General features: G+C 35.6%; 1 protein-coding gene and 1 pseudogene across 1 annotated transcript; one reads left to right on the forward strand and one right to left on the reverse strand.

Moving 5' to 3' along the window:
- The first annotated feature begins 1,422 nt into the window (after nt 1–1,422).
- Nucleotides 1,423–14,425, forward strand: LOC112749927 (serine/threonine-protein kinase TOR-like). Its single transcript, XM_072218835.1, is given in 29 exon segments — nt 1,423–1,519; nt 1,620–1,681; nt 1,783–1,880; nt 2,533–2,642; nt 2,715–2,888; nt 2,969–3,034; nt 4,717–4,785; nt 4,883–4,993; nt 5,503–5,643; nt 5,743–5,835; nt 5,838–5,870; nt 5,974–6,139; nt 6,232–6,446; nt 7,019–7,225; nt 7,628–7,741; nt 8,933–9,136; nt 9,286–9,366; nt 10,585–10,659; nt 10,756–10,822; nt 10,908–11,068; nt 11,181–11,354; nt 11,527–11,655; nt 11,736–11,819; nt 12,401–12,462; nt 12,546–12,618; nt 12,703–12,837; nt 13,175–13,348; nt 13,426–13,691; nt 14,035–14,425. Coding segments are annotated over 26 exon segments (3,198 nt in total). The 5' UTR covers nt 1,423–1,519; nt 1,620–1,681; nt 1,783–1,880; nt 2,533–2,537; the 3' UTR covers nt 14,054–14,425.
- Nucleotides 14,426–15,052: 627 nt separating this feature from the next.
- On the reverse strand, nt 15,053–18,502 carry LOC112749928 (inositol-tetrakisphosphate 1-kinase 4-like; annotated as a pseudogene).
- Nucleotides 18,503–19,458: the final 956 nt, after the last annotated feature.

Consider the following 19,458-nt stretch of genomic DNA (forward strand, 5'->3'; position numbering starts at 1 on the left):
TTTAGGTTCAGATGTTCATTTAGGGTTTAAGCACATCTCCAAAGTTAATGAGCCGATTGCGGACAGCTGGGGAGGCTTCCCAGAGAAGCACTAAAGAGGACTGGGCAGAAGGATGAGGCATTTTAGCATTCAACTTCTAAAGGAATCTCTTCTCCAGCCTTCGAACCTGTGTAGGCTGGCACAATTGCAGGTATAATTGCCTGTTGATATTGTTCATTGTGGAATTACTGTCCCCTATCCAATATTCACTTCTTGCCTTTGACAGCCTTTTGTTGGACGAGAACTGTTGCAGCTGGATTTGTCAGCTGTTGGGCACATCTGAATGAGACCAGCCAGAAACAGTTAGTTCGAAATCTAGAGATGGCCTTTTCTTCACCAAATATTCCTCCAGAAATCTTGGCTACACTTCTTAACTTGGTATGCCTTTTGTCTTGTTAACTCTATAGAATCTGTGAGAGAAACTATGATATCTTTATATTTGCTTCCTAAAGATTATTGAATAGTAACAGCATCTAGAAAGGGTCATGGGTGAGACTTTAGTTGATAATATGTAGATCAGTGGATATAATGTACTAGGACAGTGAGGAATTTAGATAATTGTGATGGAAATCTATTCTTGTTTTTAAGCTGTGTTGCAACCTTATAATGTACCCCCTCTTTTTCCCACTATATTTTTGGATTTCTGAGAAAAATACATTCTATCATCATTTATTTCTACTGTTTTTTTTTTAACATATACTTTTGCTTGAAGAAGGCTGAAGTGATGTACTTATTATGTTAATTTTTATTTCCCAATAGGACTATAATGGTAAAATGGTGTGGCTCCATAGAGAAATTTACTGCTGTAGGCTCATTAAATGGATTTTAAACTGAAGAATGAATTGCCTCTTGAATTCCATCAGCCAAATTACCAAGCATACTATTTCCTTGTTCAAAATAAATACAATTTGATGTTTTTAGTAGTTTTTCTGAGAATCCTTATCACTTGAATTTCAGAGACTTTACTGTTGTGTGGAAATTTTGTATAGCATGCTTGACTTTTGTTGAAGTTTAGTTTAGACACTGTTCATATTTTAATATTAACGATACATATTTTGAAGATTTGGTGAGGTGAATCTTTTGCATTTTGCTCCTGTTGAAATTTATGCTCTTGCAGGCTGAGTTCATGGAACATGATGAGAAGCCTCTTCCTATAGACATTCGGCTACTTGGTGCTCTTGCTGAGAAGGTCTCCTCTCTTTCCCTTTATGTCTTTGGGTGTGTGTATTACATGTCTCCACTGTTCAACACATTTTGCTCTTTTAACAACTTTTAACGACGTTTTATTGGATAATTTTCCCAGATTTCTATGCACTTTTTCATGCTGTTATTTTTCTATGTTGCAGTGTCGTGCATTTGCTAAAGCCCTACACTATAAAGAAATGGAATTTGAAGGAGCACGTTCTAAGAAGATGGATGCCAATCCTGTTGCAGTAGTTGAAGCTCTTATACATATCAACAATCATTACACCAACATGAGGTTAGTTTGAATTGATATGATTCTCATCGAGTTTATAATTTGGCTGCTTCCCTCTATGTTGACTTTCTTCCCGTCCATTTCAATTTAACATATATTGTAGGCTGCAGTTGGTATATTGACATATGCACAACAGAATCTGGATTTTCAACTTAAGGAGTCATGGTAACTTTTGCTTTTTATCTATATCATTGATCTTGGTTTATTGAGCTTATATTCTGACAAACTCTTCAAGACATTGAAGTTTTATAGTATGTATTGTGTAGGTATGAGAAACTGCAGCGATGGGATGATGCCCTCAAGGCTTATACTGCAAAGGCTACTCAAGCAACAAGTCCACATGTTATCTTGGATGCTACTTTAGGTCTGTAATGAACTATTGATGCATTTAACATCCTTTATTAGTCCCTTATTTGAATTATTTGAATTCGCCTCTATATTGCCTAGTTTGGCATGGCTGTGTACACTATAGGTGTATCTATATTATGCTGAACTAAATTTCAAAAATTCAAAACTCAATAATATCGAGACAAAAGAATTATGCAACTGTTGTATGTACGAAGTCTGGTTGGATGCTTTGAAGATTGATGTTCTGCTATATGGGCCAGCTACCAAGGTAAAAGAATTAATCAACAATTAAAAATAATAAAATACAAAGCTTGATGCAATGCACACAAGTTTCCACATTTTTGTCTCTGACAGTGAGGCATAGCTAACGATGTTGTGCCACTGCTTCCTGGTTAGTGAAACAATCTTATCCTATGTAAAGGGTGATGCCCATGTTGGCCATGAGATGAATACAAATATTGGCAATTTATAGATGATGCCCCAAGCAGAAGTGGCTTGATTGGCCTCAACAGTTTCTTGTTCATTCTCCAGTTTTTCCTTCTCAGTATACACTAAATATTGATAACATTTTCTTGCAACTGTACGTTTAAATTTGTTACTAGCTTAGCTTTTCATGTTGGAACTTCTTTTCCATCTTGGAAAATGTGTGATTGGAGCTGGCTTTGCAGGTAGGATGAGATGCCTTGCTGCATTGGCTCGATGGGAAGAATTGAATAACCTATGTAAAGAATACTGGACCCCAGCTGAGCCAGCTGCTCGCCTTGAAATGGCATCAATGGTTGGTTTCATAGCCTTTCCTTGTGTGTAAGATTTTTTCACTTGCCTGTGCTTATGCTGATTGTTATGTTAGGCTGCAAGTGCTGCTTGGAACATGGGAGAATGGGATCAAATGGCAGAATATGTATCTCGATTAGATGATGGTGATGAAACAAAACTGCGGGGCCTGGGGAATACTGCTTCCAATGGTGATGGAAGTAGCAGCGGTACTTTTTTCAGGGCTGTTCTTTTAGTTCATAGAGGAAAGGTATTTGTTTACTTGAGGTATCTGACCTTTCTTACCATTTTCTGTAGTTTGCTTATGTTGTGATCTAATTCTATTGGCAGTATGATGAAGCACGCGAATATGTTGAAAGAGCTAGAAAATGTCTGGCAACAGAGCTTGCAGCTCTGGTTAGTATGCTTCATAAACTTTCCTTATTTGGTTTTGTCCTTCAGCATTGGTTAACTTGAATTTCACTAATATTTAGTTGGTTACATAGTGTTTGTGAGTTATCATTGCACTACAATCACTCTCCCAGATACTAATTGATCAGTGTCACTCTGGAAACAGGGTGGGGAAGTTTTAAAGTACTTTTTCATGCTGTACTTGTGTTGTACTATATTCTATTTCTGGTAATGGTCATGTTGAATGAAAGATAAACACGAAAAGGTGTGTTTATATTTGTTTTTTGAACAATCAAAGGATGTGTGTGCTGGACCGGCATTCACAAGAAGTTCTCATACCATGTTTAAGTTGTTTTCGCAAGCTCTATTATTAATTTGATCTCAGGTTTGGGATGCATTAGATGACTTGAAATCTTGAATGTCACAGTGTTCATAAAAACCATACTAGATCTTTCTAAGCAATTGTGAATTGTGTTTTGCTGAGTTGATCTTTCACTTAATGGTCATAAGCTTTCTACAATTTTACTTTCATGTTTGAATCTTGTGCTGATTATGATCATTATTTGAGTAATATTGCTTTATGCACTGATTACCATCAAATGTTGGTTGATAAGCCTTTTATACATACTAGCTTTGGATTATTTTTATTGCCTAGTGCAATAACCTTGTACTGTCCACGTATTATATGATGTAATTCTTTGGGAAAACCATTGAATAAGGGATACTCTTTCAACCTAGCCTTTCCTCCTCTTTATCATCTATCTTCTTTGCATAATTCTCTTATTCAGTTATTAGGTCCTTTTGCATTACACAAGGTTCCTCTTTCTCTTGGGACTTCCACTTCTTTCGTAACCTTTATGATATGGAATCCGCTGAACTTTTGATTCTCTTAGGTCTCCATAATTTTTCTGTCTCCTAACCCTGACAAAGATATGGTCTGTTGACCCCTCTAGTAGTTTTAGTTGTAATTTCTTCTTCCTTTTTCCCACTCATTCCTCTAACACACCTTTCCATATAGCCAAATCCATTTGGAAGTCCAAACATTCCTCTAAAGTCAAATCTTTTATATGGATAGCTGTGCTTAACAGAATTAATACCAATGACTTCTTGTAGGTTCGAAGGCCACATAAGGCTATGTGTTTTATGTGTGGGGCAATTTCAGAATCAAATCCACATCTGTTTTGCATTGCCCAATAGCTGTTTTCTTATGAAACAACTTATTTAGCATCTTTGATGAGTGTTGGGCTACCCTAGACCAATTTCTTTTGACAAGGATTGATCGGTTTGATAGCGTAATGCACACACCTTCAATGACTGATTTTCTGACAAGCATGTTTTATGGGATAGAATTGAATGCCTTGGATCCAGTTGGTGTAACACTCATGATCTTTATAGGGGACTTTCCCTCTCAGACATGTTAGAGATTGGAAAGTTATGCTTTATAGATAAAATCTTTTGGTTTTTGTTTTGTTTTTGTATCGGGGATCCCTTATCCCCCAATTTGTACGGTCCTTCTCCTCACCTTAACCCTGTAGTTGTGTGCGAAGAAATTTGCTGTTCTTCAGTTTTAAGGTTTAATTCAATTTTTCGGTTTCCGATTTGTTCAGTTCTCAGTTTTTTTGGTTCAGTTCGTTGGTTTTGTTCGGTTTTGAATACTCCTAAATTGTATTATTTTATTTCATTTTCAGGTTTTGGAGAGCTATGAACGTGCATATAGCAACATGGTTCGGGTTCAACAACTATCGGAACTGGAAGAGGTTTGTTCTAATATGTCCAGAATTCTTGCCTTAAGTTACTACCCGTTATTTGATGTTATAATTGTAGCGTAACATGGTAATGCTTTTCTCTTGACAGGTTATTGATTACCGCACACTTCCTATAGCAGACAGGGTTGCTGAGGAGCGACGGGCTCTTATTCGCAATATGTGGACTCAGCGTATACAAGGAGCTAAAAGTAATGTTGAGGTAAACAGATTTTCCTAAAAGCAAATATGCTTAAACATAAGAATTTTAGGGATTCTTGCAATTAAACAGTCTTCTGACTGTATGCATGGAGTTCATCACTATTTCTTTGAAAATGAATGGAATTATAGATAAGTAGTGTCACAACCCTTGTTGCTACATGAGGCCATAACTGCGGTTATAAATTTGAATTGTAAGTCAACCAATAAGACAAATTTTTAAATATTGGGACCTAATTGAAAATTAAGTGAAATATAGGACTTCTAGAGTAATTAAACCTTTACTATTCAATGCTATGAGTGGGTTACTTCAGAGTTTTTGTTCTGTCTCAAGATGTGGGTATCTAAATTTTTTGTTATGAACATCATTTGTTTATGGGGTTATTGGGATTAAAGGAGCTCATGCAGCCAGAATTTTATCTAGGTAACATTGTTTAAAGTTGGGCCTTGATTCCCTTCCCTGTTTGTGATCTATTTTTTCCCTTTAATTTTCTGATACTTGTGTGTGTGCAGGTCTGGCAGGCACTTTTGGCTATTAGAGCACTTGTGCTGCCTCCTGTGGAAGATGTTGAAACTTGGCTTAAATTTGCTTCACTTTGCAGAAAAAGTGGTCGAATTAGCCAAGCAAGATCGACTTTAGTAAAGCTTTTGCAGGTTTGGGTTGTTACCTGCTTTGAAAAAGTTTCTGTTTTGTGCCATTTCTCATTATCCTGTACCTGACAGTCAACTACTCCCCCACCTTCTTTTCCTCAGTATGACCCCGAAATGTCTGCCGAAAATGTACGATACCATGGCCATCCTCAAGTAATGTTGGCATACTTGAAGTACCAGTGGTCACTTGGGAGGATTCAAAGCGCAGGGAAGCATTTATTAGGCTGCAGGTAAAATATCTACAAGTGGTATTTGATTTTTTATGTTGAACACTTACTGGAGTTCAAATATTTAGCACCAATGATATGCATGCCTGCTTTACTTTTGACTTAGAGTTTGGCTATGGAGCTCTCAAGTGCACTGAGCATCCAACCTGTTTCATCTTCGGGCTTCACTAGTGGTTTAAGTCCGACTGTTCCCCTCCTTGCTCGTGTTTACCTAATACTTGGATCCTGGCAGTGGTCGCTTTCTCCTGGGCTGGATGATGATTCCATAACAGGTTCTTAGATGTCATAGTTTGAACATTAAAGATACAACTATATTGATCTTTTCCATTTTTTTTCTTTTACTTTTCTCCCCTTTTATGTTTAGATATACTTGGTGCATTTGAAAAAGCCACTCATCATGCAAATAAATGGGGCAAAGCTTGGCATAAATGGGCACTTTTCAATACAGCAGTGATGTCTCATTACACTTTACGAGGTTTTCCAGATTTCGCCGCTCGGTATGTTGTTGCAGCTGTCACTGGATACTTCCATTCGATAGCATGTGCAGCAAATGCTAAAGGTGTTGATGACAGTTTACAGGTAAGAGACAATTTCTTATAGTATGATCCAAAACGTGTTTCCATCAATTTTGATTTTGCAGTATAATGACAATAACGTAATTTTTTGCTGGTACTATTAGATGTCATGACCCAAGCACTAATCATCTTAGAATTAATTAGTGGATTTAAAGGATGAGAAAATCCCGTGGTTATTTGATAGTATCATAATTTTAATTCCACCTTTACATGTTTGTCTACAAATTTCTTTTAGTGATTCCATTATTCCTACTATTATCTTCTGTTGTTACCACGGCATTTTGTGTTTTGACCATTTTTGTCTTCCGTTGTATTCAATGGTGCTGTAAATCTCTAGGATTCAAATTGGCGTCTCTAAACAATCTGCTGGGGCCTCATGCTCATGCTGGTTTCTATTCTCTGTGTTCCTAATTTATCCACATAATATTTATTATGAACAGGCGACGTGACAATTTACTATTGTGCTTCCTTGGATTTTGGCCTGCTTCACAGATTGCCCTCCACAATTAGCTTCTGGCATATTACATTTCACCTTATTCAATCATTTGATTTATAAAACTTTGCTGTTGGTGGCAGGATATCCTTCGCCTTCTGACACTATGGTTTAACCATGGAGCCACGGCAGAAGTTCAAATGGCCCTGACGAGAGGATTCTCTCTAGTTAATATCAATACTTGGCTAGTCGTTCTTCCTCAAATAATTGCCAGGATACATTCTAACAATCATGCTGTGAGAGAGTTGATACAATCACTTCTGGTTCGGATTGGGCAAAATCACCCTCAGGTATGTGGCTTGAGCATGGAGCCATGCCCACCCAGTTATTTACATTTGTTAGTTGCACCCTTTAAGTGTTTGATTGCTGTTTCACACATGGAAGCTGCGAAGTGTTGTTTTTTGGAATATTTCACTTATTGTTGCTGCCTTGAAATGAATGAATTTATTGAAAATTGAGTACAATTTTTCAACCTTCCTATTTGGTTTTAACCTTAGTGGTTTTTTCTTTTTCCTTTATTGAAGCATCCTATTTAACAAATGACAATTTATTCTTGAGGGAAGAACCAGAGTGTTATGTGTTAAGCTTATTTAATGTTTCATGTTGTATTGTTGCCCACGTCAACTTATAATGCTTTGGATGCCAAATTTGTTATTAACTGATCGGCTGTTTGCATTTGATTTGTTCTGTAGGCTCTCATGTATCCTTTGCTTGTGGCCTGTAAATCAATAAGCAACTTACGTAAAGCAGCAGCTCAAGAAGTTGTTGACAAAGTTCGGCAGCATAGTGGTGTACTTGTAGATCAGGTTTGCATGTTTGAGACAATGATCTATCTGTTGTTAGTCCCTACCTTGGAAACGACGATAGAGTACTTTTGAAAATAACGTCTGCTCATAAATACTTGTTATAGTCATTTGGTCTGGTGCTTTGGATACAAACTAGGATTACTTGGGGAATTCGGTAGTTTGTTTTCATCCTATAAAGGAAGGAAGCTTGGGTCTTGGCAATATTGTGTCCAAGAATGTTGCTTCAGTACCAAAAATGGTGCTTTCCTTTAGAATCTCACTCTCTATAGCATCAAGTTATCAAAAGTAAAGATGGTATGGATAAGAATGGCAAGAATACTAGTTCTGCTAACCATGCTACTCATTTTATCCCTAGGAAGTTCATTTCTCAAGGTTACACTATTTTGAAATCTATTATTTCCTTTACGGTAGGTGATGGGATCTCATTTTAACTTTTGGGAAGACCATTGGATAGTAGATACCTCTTTTAACTTAGCCTTATCTCGTCTGTATCATCTATCTTCCTTGCACAATATTCTTATTCGCTCCTTTTGCACTTCATAGGGTTCTTCTTACTCCTAGGGCCACATCTTTTGTAACCTAAATGATAGGGAATCCTCTAAAATTTTTATTCTCTTAGGCCTCCTTGATTTTTCTCTCTTCTAACCCTGACAAAAAGATAAGGTCTTGACTCCTCTGGTAGTTTCAGTTGTAAATCTCGCTGTTAAGTACCTAAGGAAAGTGGGAAACCACATCTTAAAAGCTAGTTATTAAGGGGGAAGAACTACTCTCCTTAAATACATCATCAAGCATCCATACTACCCAATGTGGCACTTTGGGCACCCCATAATACCCAAGTCCCTAACATCCGCTTCCAGTTTTCAATCCTCCAAAACACAACCCCTTGCCATCTAGACAAACCCATTAGGGATAGGGTTAGATGCCTAGCATCTATTTGGTGTAAAGCTCGACTCAGAAAGATTGGAAAGTTAGGCTTTATAGCATCTATTTGTAATATTCTTCTCATTTTAACAAAATTCTTCTTATATATATATATATATATATATATAGCGTATGATCAATGCTGTTTAAATAGACATACAAGTTTAGATAACATCTTCTATTCATCGCTTACTATTTTACTTTCTTAACGCTTACTGTTTATTGTGTAAAACTGATGCAGTTTTAACCTTAACTGGGTTTTATTTGCAGGCACAACTTGTATCCAAAGAACTTATCAGGGTTGCTATTCTTTGGCATGAAATGTGGCATGAAGCACTGGAAGAAGCTAGCCGATTGTATTTTGGTGAACATAACATCGAAGGGATGCTAAAGGTTTTGGAACCATTACATGAAATGCTTGAAAAAGGAGCAATGGAAAACAATGTTACCTTAAAGGAGAGAATATTTATTGAGGTCATACGGTGATTTTCCATTTTGTTTCTTTATCCATATCATTATCATAAATGTTGGCGTAGCTTCATTAAAACCATATTATATTTCCACAGGGTTATCACTTTAAAGTTTTTATTTTAAATCCTTCAGTGCTTTCTTTTTATTGTCAGGCCTATCGACAGGAATTATTAGAGGCTTATGAATGCTGTGTGAATTATAAGAGAACGGGGAAAGATGCTGAGCTTACTCAGGTATGACATTTGGAATTGAAAATGTTACTTGTTATGAATGAAGGTCCTGGATATTGGGATGCTATAATATTTTGGCACAGACATTGTTCTAAATCTTATTCCTATTCATGGTAGAAAACTTCTCTCCTGGTCTCCACGAAGGGGGGAACCCTAGATAAGTTCAACCAAAATATCATGATCCCACTAGATCTCTTACAGCTAAAAGGATACACATAATGCAACACTTTGTCACATCCATTAAATTTTGGCAACCTTATTCCTATTGAAGCCTGTGAAGTTTAGGTCAATTTATCCTGGAAAGAGTGATTTGCAGACTAATCAACATGGACAGTGAGTGCTGAGTAGGATAAGAATTTTTGACAAATATGTACAATAGTACTAAGCACAGCTGCAAGAAGGATTCGGAGTTTCTGTCTTTATCTGATGCGGAGTTAAAATTGGAAGGACAACATTATTTTACCTATAGATCTTTATGATAAGATTACCACTGCATGAAGAATTTGGACTCTGGTGGGATTGGGTTAGAAATTGGAAGTAGGGGTTACATGTCTGGAGAATCTAGAGCCTAGACCAGACCTGCTATGTGACAACAGAAAATAGTTGAGCAGAAAAAAAAATGCTAATCTTTTTTATAATATCCAGGTTTCTGAAGTATTGAAGTACCAAGAAATATTGCAATCCTGAGTAGCATACAAATGCTGGGATTCAAATAATTAAATTAAAAATCTATTAATTGTTTGCTATGTTGTTTGATCCATTGTTGTCTGTACATTCTATTCTCTATTGGCAATGACATAAAATTTACTCCCTTTGTTTCATGATAACTTCCCCAAAACCAAAATGTCAAAAACAGACATCAAATGAAACAAAAAAATGTCTTAGTAATTTTAGAAAATTATATGGATAGATAGAATTATCCCTATGAAAAAAACACTTTATTTATCCTTTATTTAATACATGTATTCTCTTTCTAAAAGCTACATTTTTAGTATTGACAAAAATGGAAAAAGAAATAAATGCTACCTAGATATTGTAAATGGGACAAATATTTTGAAACCTTCAAAAATGCAAATGGAACAATTATTTTGAAATGGAGGGGAGAATTAAATATATGGGAAGGAAATATATATGAAAGAGATAATAGTTGCAGTCTGCTTCTGCCTTTTTTCCTTCCTGTGAATTTATTTTCCCCCTCTTTTCTGATTATTTCTTCATTAGGCATGGGACATCTATTATCACGTATTCAGAAAGATAGATAAACAACTTCAGAGCCTTACAACATTAGACTTGGAGGTAAGAGTAATGCTTAATCGTTGATTCTCTTTTTTAATTATTATTAGCATTATTTTTTGATAGTTATGCCCCCGTACTTTTGTGCATGTTTTCTAGGCTGTTTCTCCTGAATTACTAGAATGTCGCAATTTGGAGCTTGCTGTTCCTGGGACATATCGTGCTGGTAAATTAGTTTTTTTCTTTCCATCTTCCAGCATTAAATTATTTTGTACATTAAGCATATCAGGATGCCCACATCTTTATTTCAGATGCACCTGTTGTTACAATTGCATCATTTGCACGCCAGCTTGTTGTCATAACATCTAAGCAACGACCAAGAAAGTTGACAATTCATGGAAGTGATGGTGAAGATTATACCTTCTTATTGAAGGGACATGAGGATTTACGCCAGGATGAAAGAGTCATGCAGGTATCTTTTCTCTTCTGGTTATGAGCATGGTTCTTGTATAGTGGTACCTGGTCAATTTCTCTAGATTCTTTCTTGCTTCCTACTTGATAAGAACTTTGTTGTTCTTTGACAGCTTTTTGGTTTGGTGAATACTCTGCTTGAGAATTCTCCAAAGACAGCAGAGAAAGATCTGTCTATTGAACGATATGCTGTGATTCCTTTATCACCAAACAGTGGTTTAATTGAATGGGTCCCAAATTGTGACACCTTGCATCATCTCATTCGAGAATACAGGGATACCAGAAAGGTGGGGTCAGAATGCCCTTGGTGGTTTCTTCTATCTGTTTCTCCCATTCTCTCTCTTGTTTTCACTTAGTTTTGGATAAACCAGGTTTTAATAAAGTAGTTATTTCTTCACTCGTAGCTATGGTAGTTTCCAATTTATATTTTCTTGAATTTCTATATACTCTCTTTTGTAGATTACCTTGAATCAGGAACACAAATATATGCTCAGTTTTGCACCTGATTACGATCATTTGCCACTAATAGCTAAAGTGGAGGTGTTTGAATATGCTTTGAACAATACTGAAGGAAATGACCTGGCAAGGGTATGTGATGCTTTATAGATGTGTTATATGGTCTTCTATGACATACTCATTTGAGTTTCGCAATGTTCCTATTCCCCTAGGTGCTTTGGTTGAAGAGCCGTACATCTGAAGTGTGGCTGGAGAGGAGGACAAATTACACTAGGAGCTTGGCAGTTATGAGCATGGTGTGTGATTAATATGCATGAGTGGAACTTGTGATCATGTCTGTCTGCCTTATAAGTACTTGTATCATAATGAAATTTCAATATACACTGTACAGATTTGACTGGAGAACTTGTGCTTTTCAGGTTTTTTTTTTTTTTTTTTTTTTGTGGTGGGGAAAGGGGGGGGGGGGGGGTTCTTCAATAAGGATTTTATTTTATTTTGAAAGCATTTGTTAGTCCTGTTGATTAGCTGAACTTAACCAGTTGGAATAGATGCAAGTAAAAATTCTTCCCATCACTTGATGTCCTTCCCAGGCTTCCCAGTTTTAAACTGGCTCATAACCACTATTATGAACCTTTAGTAGTGCAAATTGATCCATTTTCTTTTGTCAATAAGACTAAACTGTAAATCTAACATGCTATGCTATTTATTTTTTTTATCAACTCTTAATTAGTTGTGACCTTTCGTCATTTGTTTTTATTACATATAGCATATTGTTTTGTGGTTTAGTTATTCCATCTCTAAGATTTACCGTCTGTAATTAAAATTTCCCAGTTGTTCTCATTGTTTTCTGGGCCAAACTAAGGGTTTTTTTTGTCAGGTTGGTTACCTTCTTGGCTTAGGCGATCGCCACCCCAGCAATCTTATGTTGCATCGGTTTAGGTAATCTGTGATTAAGAAAGTTAGTTAGATTGACATGATTAGTAAAAAATTTTCATGTATCTCATGTTTATGATATTCTGCAGTGGGAAGATTTTACACATAGATTTTGGAGATTGCTTTGAAGCTTCAATGAACCGTGAGAAGTTCCCAGAGAAGGTGGATTCAAGAACAACTTATGAACTGTGGATCATAGGGACTGTGGATTTTTTCCTCCCTTTAACTTTTTAAATTCATGTGCAGGTTCCTTTTCGTTTGACAAGGATGCTTGTGAAAGCCATGGAAGTCAGCGGTATTGAGGGAAACTTCCGCTCAACTTGTGAAAATGTGATGCAAGTTTTGCGAACAAATAAGGATAGTGTTATGGCCATGATGGAGGTATGGATACTTGGATGAGCAATTACTTGTATCTTCACAACTTAATTTTTAAAAAAATAAAAATATATTTGACGACTTGGGAGTTGGTACTTGGTAAGTACTGGTTCAAGCTGCCACGTTCTGGAGTACAAGTGTTGGCATCTTTTATGCTTATGTGGGTTTTACTGTTCTAGGTTGTTAATTTACTAACATAATATAGTAAAATTTGTTTGGATGGAAAACATAAGGAAATTTGTGGAGTATTCATGTGTTGGACCATAGTGATGAGTGATCAATTAAGGCTTTGAGCTTTACGTGAAAGATCATAAAGTTGATGATTTGCTCTTCCTGCATTCAGGCTTTTGTACACGATCCTCTCATAAATTGGCGTCTTTTCAACTTCAATGAAGTTCCACAAATGTCCATGCTTACAAGCAATCATGTGCCTCCTGTTGTAAATGCTGAAGAATCTGCCCCAACTAGAGAGCTTGCCCATCCTCAGCGTGGTGCACGGGAAAGGGAACTTCTTCAGGTAACTAAAGACTCCGCAGAGATTTATTTTGTTGCTTCTTGATTAATGTTGCTTATTACATGTACGTACACTTATAGGCTGTTAATCAACTTGGAGATGCCAATGAGGTTCTGAATGAGCGTGCTGTGGTTGTCATGGCTCGCATGAGCAATAAGCTTACAGGACGTGATTTTTCAACCAGTTCAGCGGTATTGAACAGCTCTCTTCAGCATGCCATGGAACATAGCAGCTTAATTTCAGGGGACACACGTGAAGTAGATCATGCTTTATCCGTGAAATTGCAAGTTCAAAAGTTAATTGTGCAGGCTACCTCACATGAAAATTTGTGCCAAAATTATGTTGGGTATGATCTCTGACTCCTTTAATTTTCACTGTATAAATATACTACTAATACAAGGCAAACTTTTAATGTGTCCGAAATTTGGCAACCGCTATGGTGTATGGGCCAGTTATGAGAAATTTAAGAATGAGTGCTCCTCTTCGATCGTAAATTTGGATTGCTGTTGGGTTGTGATCAATTGGCTGCACATTCATTTTCCTCTCCTTTATTATTATTATTATTATTAGGAGAAAAATATTTTTAACCTGATGGTGATGTGATAATGTAAGTTCATAATGAAATAATTTTGATGGTTTCAGTGAATAGTAGCTTATAAATTTTAATGTTTTTCTCTTAATGTTTTCAGGTGGTGCCCTTTCTGGTGAATCTCATGGGAGCAGTAAATATTGTATATAACCTGTATATAGTGAAGACTCCCCGTGGATATTGCGAGATCCGGTTCCTCCCTCGTATTTATGTATGATATACACAGCAACTTGTTCAGTCCCTGTACTAGTTGGACCCCGTTTCGACCGGGTCTCTGTAAATATTTTTTGGAACTACGGGATTGTAGTCATGGTATTTTTTTAACATTATGTTGGGCTTCTTATTCTTAGATGAAAACATCAAACCACGAACAATGGATAAACAGCAATTAGTCGCTTTATAGCTCTGTTACGGTATGATTGTAAATAAGATGAACCAAAGACTACATTAACGTGAAATATAGAACTTTTTACAGAGGATTAGGAAGCTTAGTTCTGCTTGCCCAGGTCTGTTTTCTTTGTTTTGAAAATTAAATAAATAAATGGTTTGTTTGTCATAGCATGCAACTGCACACATGCGAAATAGGGTTTGCGATCGTACTTTTGCAACTACGGTGTATGAATGCATTTGTTTCTTGGAGCACAGTACTTGCATCTATGTTAATAACTTAATATGTTATACAGTAGGACAGTTCTGCGTCCGAATTTGTTCTTTTCCTTGCGCTTTAATGTAAAATTTAGGTGAATACTTGTGTTGTTGCGGTGGAATATATTGTGGCGGGTTGATAAAGATTAGATTATATTCGCAAGCTTTAGTCATCACACGCAATCAACAGTGACTGGAGCATATCGATCATTGGGGAGATGTGCGCTGCAGATCCCAATGGTATTGATATTTTAGTCGAGATGTTTCTTAGAAGATCATGTTTCAAAAAATTTAAATATCAACGGGAATGGGTTTGAAAGGCAAATAACATGAATTAAACAATTTACGAACCCGAATAACACTAATCACAATGTTATATACGAGAGAAAGCTTATTGGTGAAGCCTGGAGAGAGAGAGAGAGAGAGATTAGCGGGGCAAGATTATGATACCCCTATTAGAACATTTTTCACGAGGATTAAGTGTTAATGTATATAGGATTGATTGTTCGTAAATAAACACGTTAAAAGCAGAATGCAATTGGCAAGGATAGAACAGTCATTCCTCAGGTGTCAGGTCTCTTCTTAAACTTGTTCTGAACTAAGCTTAGTAGGAAGTCTGTAAATACGTGCTCATAGTCTGGCATTTTTCCATATCCTGCACACACAGCATATGCAACCATGGTCAGAGGTCCGATAAATATATGCATCATCCTCATCATCATGTGCTTTTGATACTTGCCAGGAAAGTAATTGATATCAATGACATAAAACACATTCTTCGTCCCATATTCCCGTATCATATCTATGTTGAACAAGTGGAGTCCCTAGAACCGAAAATGCAGTTCTGTTTTAGTACATTGTCACCGAATGAAAAGTATGAACATAACAAAATAGATAGTTACAGATAATACCAAACGACGTCAAAGCTCCCCTGCAAGCCTCTCTAATAAAGATCTTGGTGGATGCTCTGCAAGAAGTTGTAACAGTAAGTTCAGAGACGCTTTAGTTTCAACAACACAGTTGGAAGCAGATACTTCTCAATCATACAGTACTCATTTATAAGGCTTTAAAAAAATGGCCGTGCATATCAATAGACTCAAAACACGAGTTCATAATGAAATAAATTTTTGACTTTAGCATACATGGATGGATATAACACCATTCATTTCCCTCCTACCCAACAACTTAAGCTATTAGAAGAATTGGTTCTATCTATGACAAATAGGTTTAGTGTTTGATCCGATTTCCCCATCTTATGAAAATGAAAATTCAAAATAATATGATAGCATTCAAGTATAAAAGAAGCTTTTGTGTGAGAGTGTATATAAATGTTTTAAAGACTATTTTACAAGTCTCACCAGCAATAGTAGGATCAAGATCAGCTTCATCAGCAGACGCGGCTGCACACGAAACTCTTGGAAATCGGAATAAACCATCCACTTTAGATAGCTCATGTTCACTGATATTAGGCAGAGAAAAACGCCTCACAACCTTAATGGTTTCCCCAACAATATAAATCTTGAAGAGAAGTCCACCTGCGATGTTACAAGTTACAACCCAACCCCAAACAAAGAAAAAGGGGGGAAAAATGGAAATTAGAGAACTGAAGATCAAGCAGAAAAGGTTATGGTGTTCAGATCAATTCACAAACCATGATTGACAAACTCTTGCAGAACAAGTGGTGGCTCAAGCTCTGAAAGAGAGAATTCATCATATGCAAGAAACAGTTCATGTGACTTTGCAGTCCCATCCACAACTAGTGGTTTAGCAACTGAAATGAAGACAATATTACATGAATAATACAGTAAATATTTAAGATACACCACAGTAAATTCTGTAGTAAGAGATATTATACTATATGAGAATTATATGGGAGCATAACAGCAATAAAAAAAAATGTCTACGTATAGATTCTGTTTACCCTGGTTGATTGGCTTGTTTCTGAAATGCTACATATATCTCAGTTAATAAAACATATCACGTTCTAAATAATCATCCAACCGATATACACCCTAATCAAAAGAAAGTACAGACCTCAATGAGAAAATAAAGATAGGTACCTAATGGTAACTTCATCCCAGCCTTAGTGATTTCATAAGGGATAGTAGATGGATTTTTTGTTACAAACAATTCCCGGGGAACTCCAACCTTGCCTAAAATCAAAAGTTAAGGAGTAGTTCAACCACTAATCCAATTTACCATAATAGAAACAGTTTCACTCTAAAACATTGCAAGAAAATAACTTCTTGTTATATTAGCTAAAATGACTTAATAGTTAATACTAATTATTAGCATGGAGGTATGAATAGACAATAACAATCCTGAAACTATAAGATCAAGGGTTCAATTGATCTTGTTTAAAATATCTTTTGAAAAATTAAACCTATTTTACATTTGGATCTTTTAAAAAACCTAAATTAATTTATATTTGGATGTAAAATATTAAGCTCTTTTATCCTTGAATATATTTTTTATATTACAAAAGATCATTTTTTTTAGAAGATGGAAACAATAGCTAATCAAATAAGACATTGTTTTATTTTACTAATGAGTCTAGTTTTACTAAGACTATATCCAAAACATAGTAAAATAAATAAATAAATAAATAATATCTTCTTTTTTATTAGAAGAAATTTGATTGAAATAATGGCAGCCAAACAAGCAAGCACCAAGTGCTTGTGTAATCATGTATCACAGTAACGGCAAGGAAAATTTTTGTAAACAAGTTACCATAGCAATCAGATAAGTTTAGATCTGCCACATCTTGTAGCATGGATTGCCGGTTTTGTAAATGTTGAATTGCATCAGGAGGATCAAGGATGGTTACTTCAGGATGTTTTTCACTGTATTCCTTTAAAAATAAAACAAGAAGAAAGGTAATTCTCATCATAATGCAAATTTCACACAATAATCAGAAAGTATGACATAATCACCAATCTATACTTCCACTCAGCCATGAACATAACCAAAGGTTTAACACACTAAGACAAAGACATTCAATGGTCTCAACTCTCAATAATGAAAGAACTGGCAAAGATTCCAGGGAACCAAGTTATGATGGATATAGGACATGCGAGAAAAGGATGGCCAAAATGAAAAACCTAATCAAACAGCCAAATTCACATTTCGTCCCTTTAAAGGAAATAGTATTCTCATTTTGATACAGCTAGTCAATACAATTAATATACAAGCATAGAATTGACAATTAATAAACGCCCAGCCTTCTGATTGTTGAAAAGAGGAAGCATATAAAATTTTATCAGAAAAAAATTATTTCTTTAATAGTGAGATTAGGAATGTATTCAATCTATGGAACACATAATACTCGTCTAGGGAAATAAGAATTCTTTATGTTTGGAACAAATCCATCAATGCCTAATCAAGTTATTTAGATTAATCATAAGAGTAAATCCTCACTTGTTCCAATACTTGAGGGACTGATTTCAACTCTCTGATCATGATTCATTATGAGGAGAGCAAGAACTCTGCAAGTTATGTCAGACAATAAGAAGTTTTTAGGAATGTAGAAGATTAGGTTGTCCGGCCAATCATCACCATTTCACACTTTAACAGCGTTATCAGATGCTAATGATTTCATGCAATGCCACAAATGGATATATTCAACGACCATAACAACACAAGATTGCTAGTACAATGTGAGACTGGGTAGAATTACTTGGAGTTCACAAACCTCAATAACCTCACGCCACTCTTTTCCTGACAACTGTAAAGCATGAATTATGATACACAGAACACAAAACAATAACAATTATTAACATAGTGAAAATGATGTTTGACAGGCAAAGATGAGGCAAAAGCAAAACAATAAATCCAGGCTTGAAAGAAAAAATGAAAGAAGAGAATATGAAAACTTTCACAAACCTTATGCAAGACAACATCAAAACTCAAAAGGACCTTGTTCTAACAGTGGCTTGTTTAGATCAATGGCAACAAAGAATATTCCCTTATTCCTTCATTAAATGTAGCAGCATTCAAGGATTAGTATCGTGGGTGACAAAATTAGCAACACATTCTTCTCAGATAGCATATATTCAATATAAATTTCTTGAGTAGCGATTTATAGGAAAATTATAATTCACCATATATTAAATTTTAAATAATAATAAAACAAATTAAAAAACACAAAAAAGAAACAGCTGCACTGTTTGCTACAGTAATTATCACTGCAGTTGGCAGCAATCCTGTGTGAATTGGAGTCAGAATAAAAAATAATGGACAATTATGTAAAGAGAAACTTTTTTAGTATTTTTTATTGTTATTTGACTAGTATAAATACTAAATTATTTTTAACAAATAAATTTTATTAATTTATATATAGAAACTCTAAAAAATATGAGTACAAACTATATTGATTTATATGTGTAAATTCTGGTAAATATAAATACAAATTATATGTTTTTTGTGTGCAAAATTTTTGTAAATATAAATAAAAATTATTACGGATAAAATGCAGGCCAAAAATAATAATATTTGCTGTAGATTACATTATCATTAAAGATACACCCACTAGGAATAAACGTAAATATTTTGTTTGGTTGTCCATCATACTAATTCGCCGCAGATCTGAGCTCAATTTGAAGACGCTGGCCAATGTGTTGCTGTATCCATAAGACCGAATTTGATCCGATGCTTAAGCAGACGAAGGAACTAACACTGGACCAAGTTGGTTAAATATTTAAATACAGATGAAAGAACAAGGTTCTACTAATAACTATTTGACCTTGAATTCTCATCGTTGACAAATCAAAAGGAAGAGATGACGGAGCATACATGGTGGAATATTCTCATGAGCAAGACCTCTAACATTAAGAAGAGAAGAAGAAGAAGAAGAAGCAAAACCAACCAATCAATCAATGTA

The sequence above is a fragment of the Arachis hypogaea genome, chromosome 15 (genome assembly GCF_003086295.3).
Source record: "Arachis hypogaea cultivar Tifrunner chromosome 15, arahy.Tifrunner.gnm2.J5K5, whole genome shotgun sequence".
NCBI classification, from domain to species: Eukaryota; Viridiplantae; Streptophyta; class Magnoliopsida; order Fabales; family Fabaceae; genus Arachis; species Arachis hypogaea.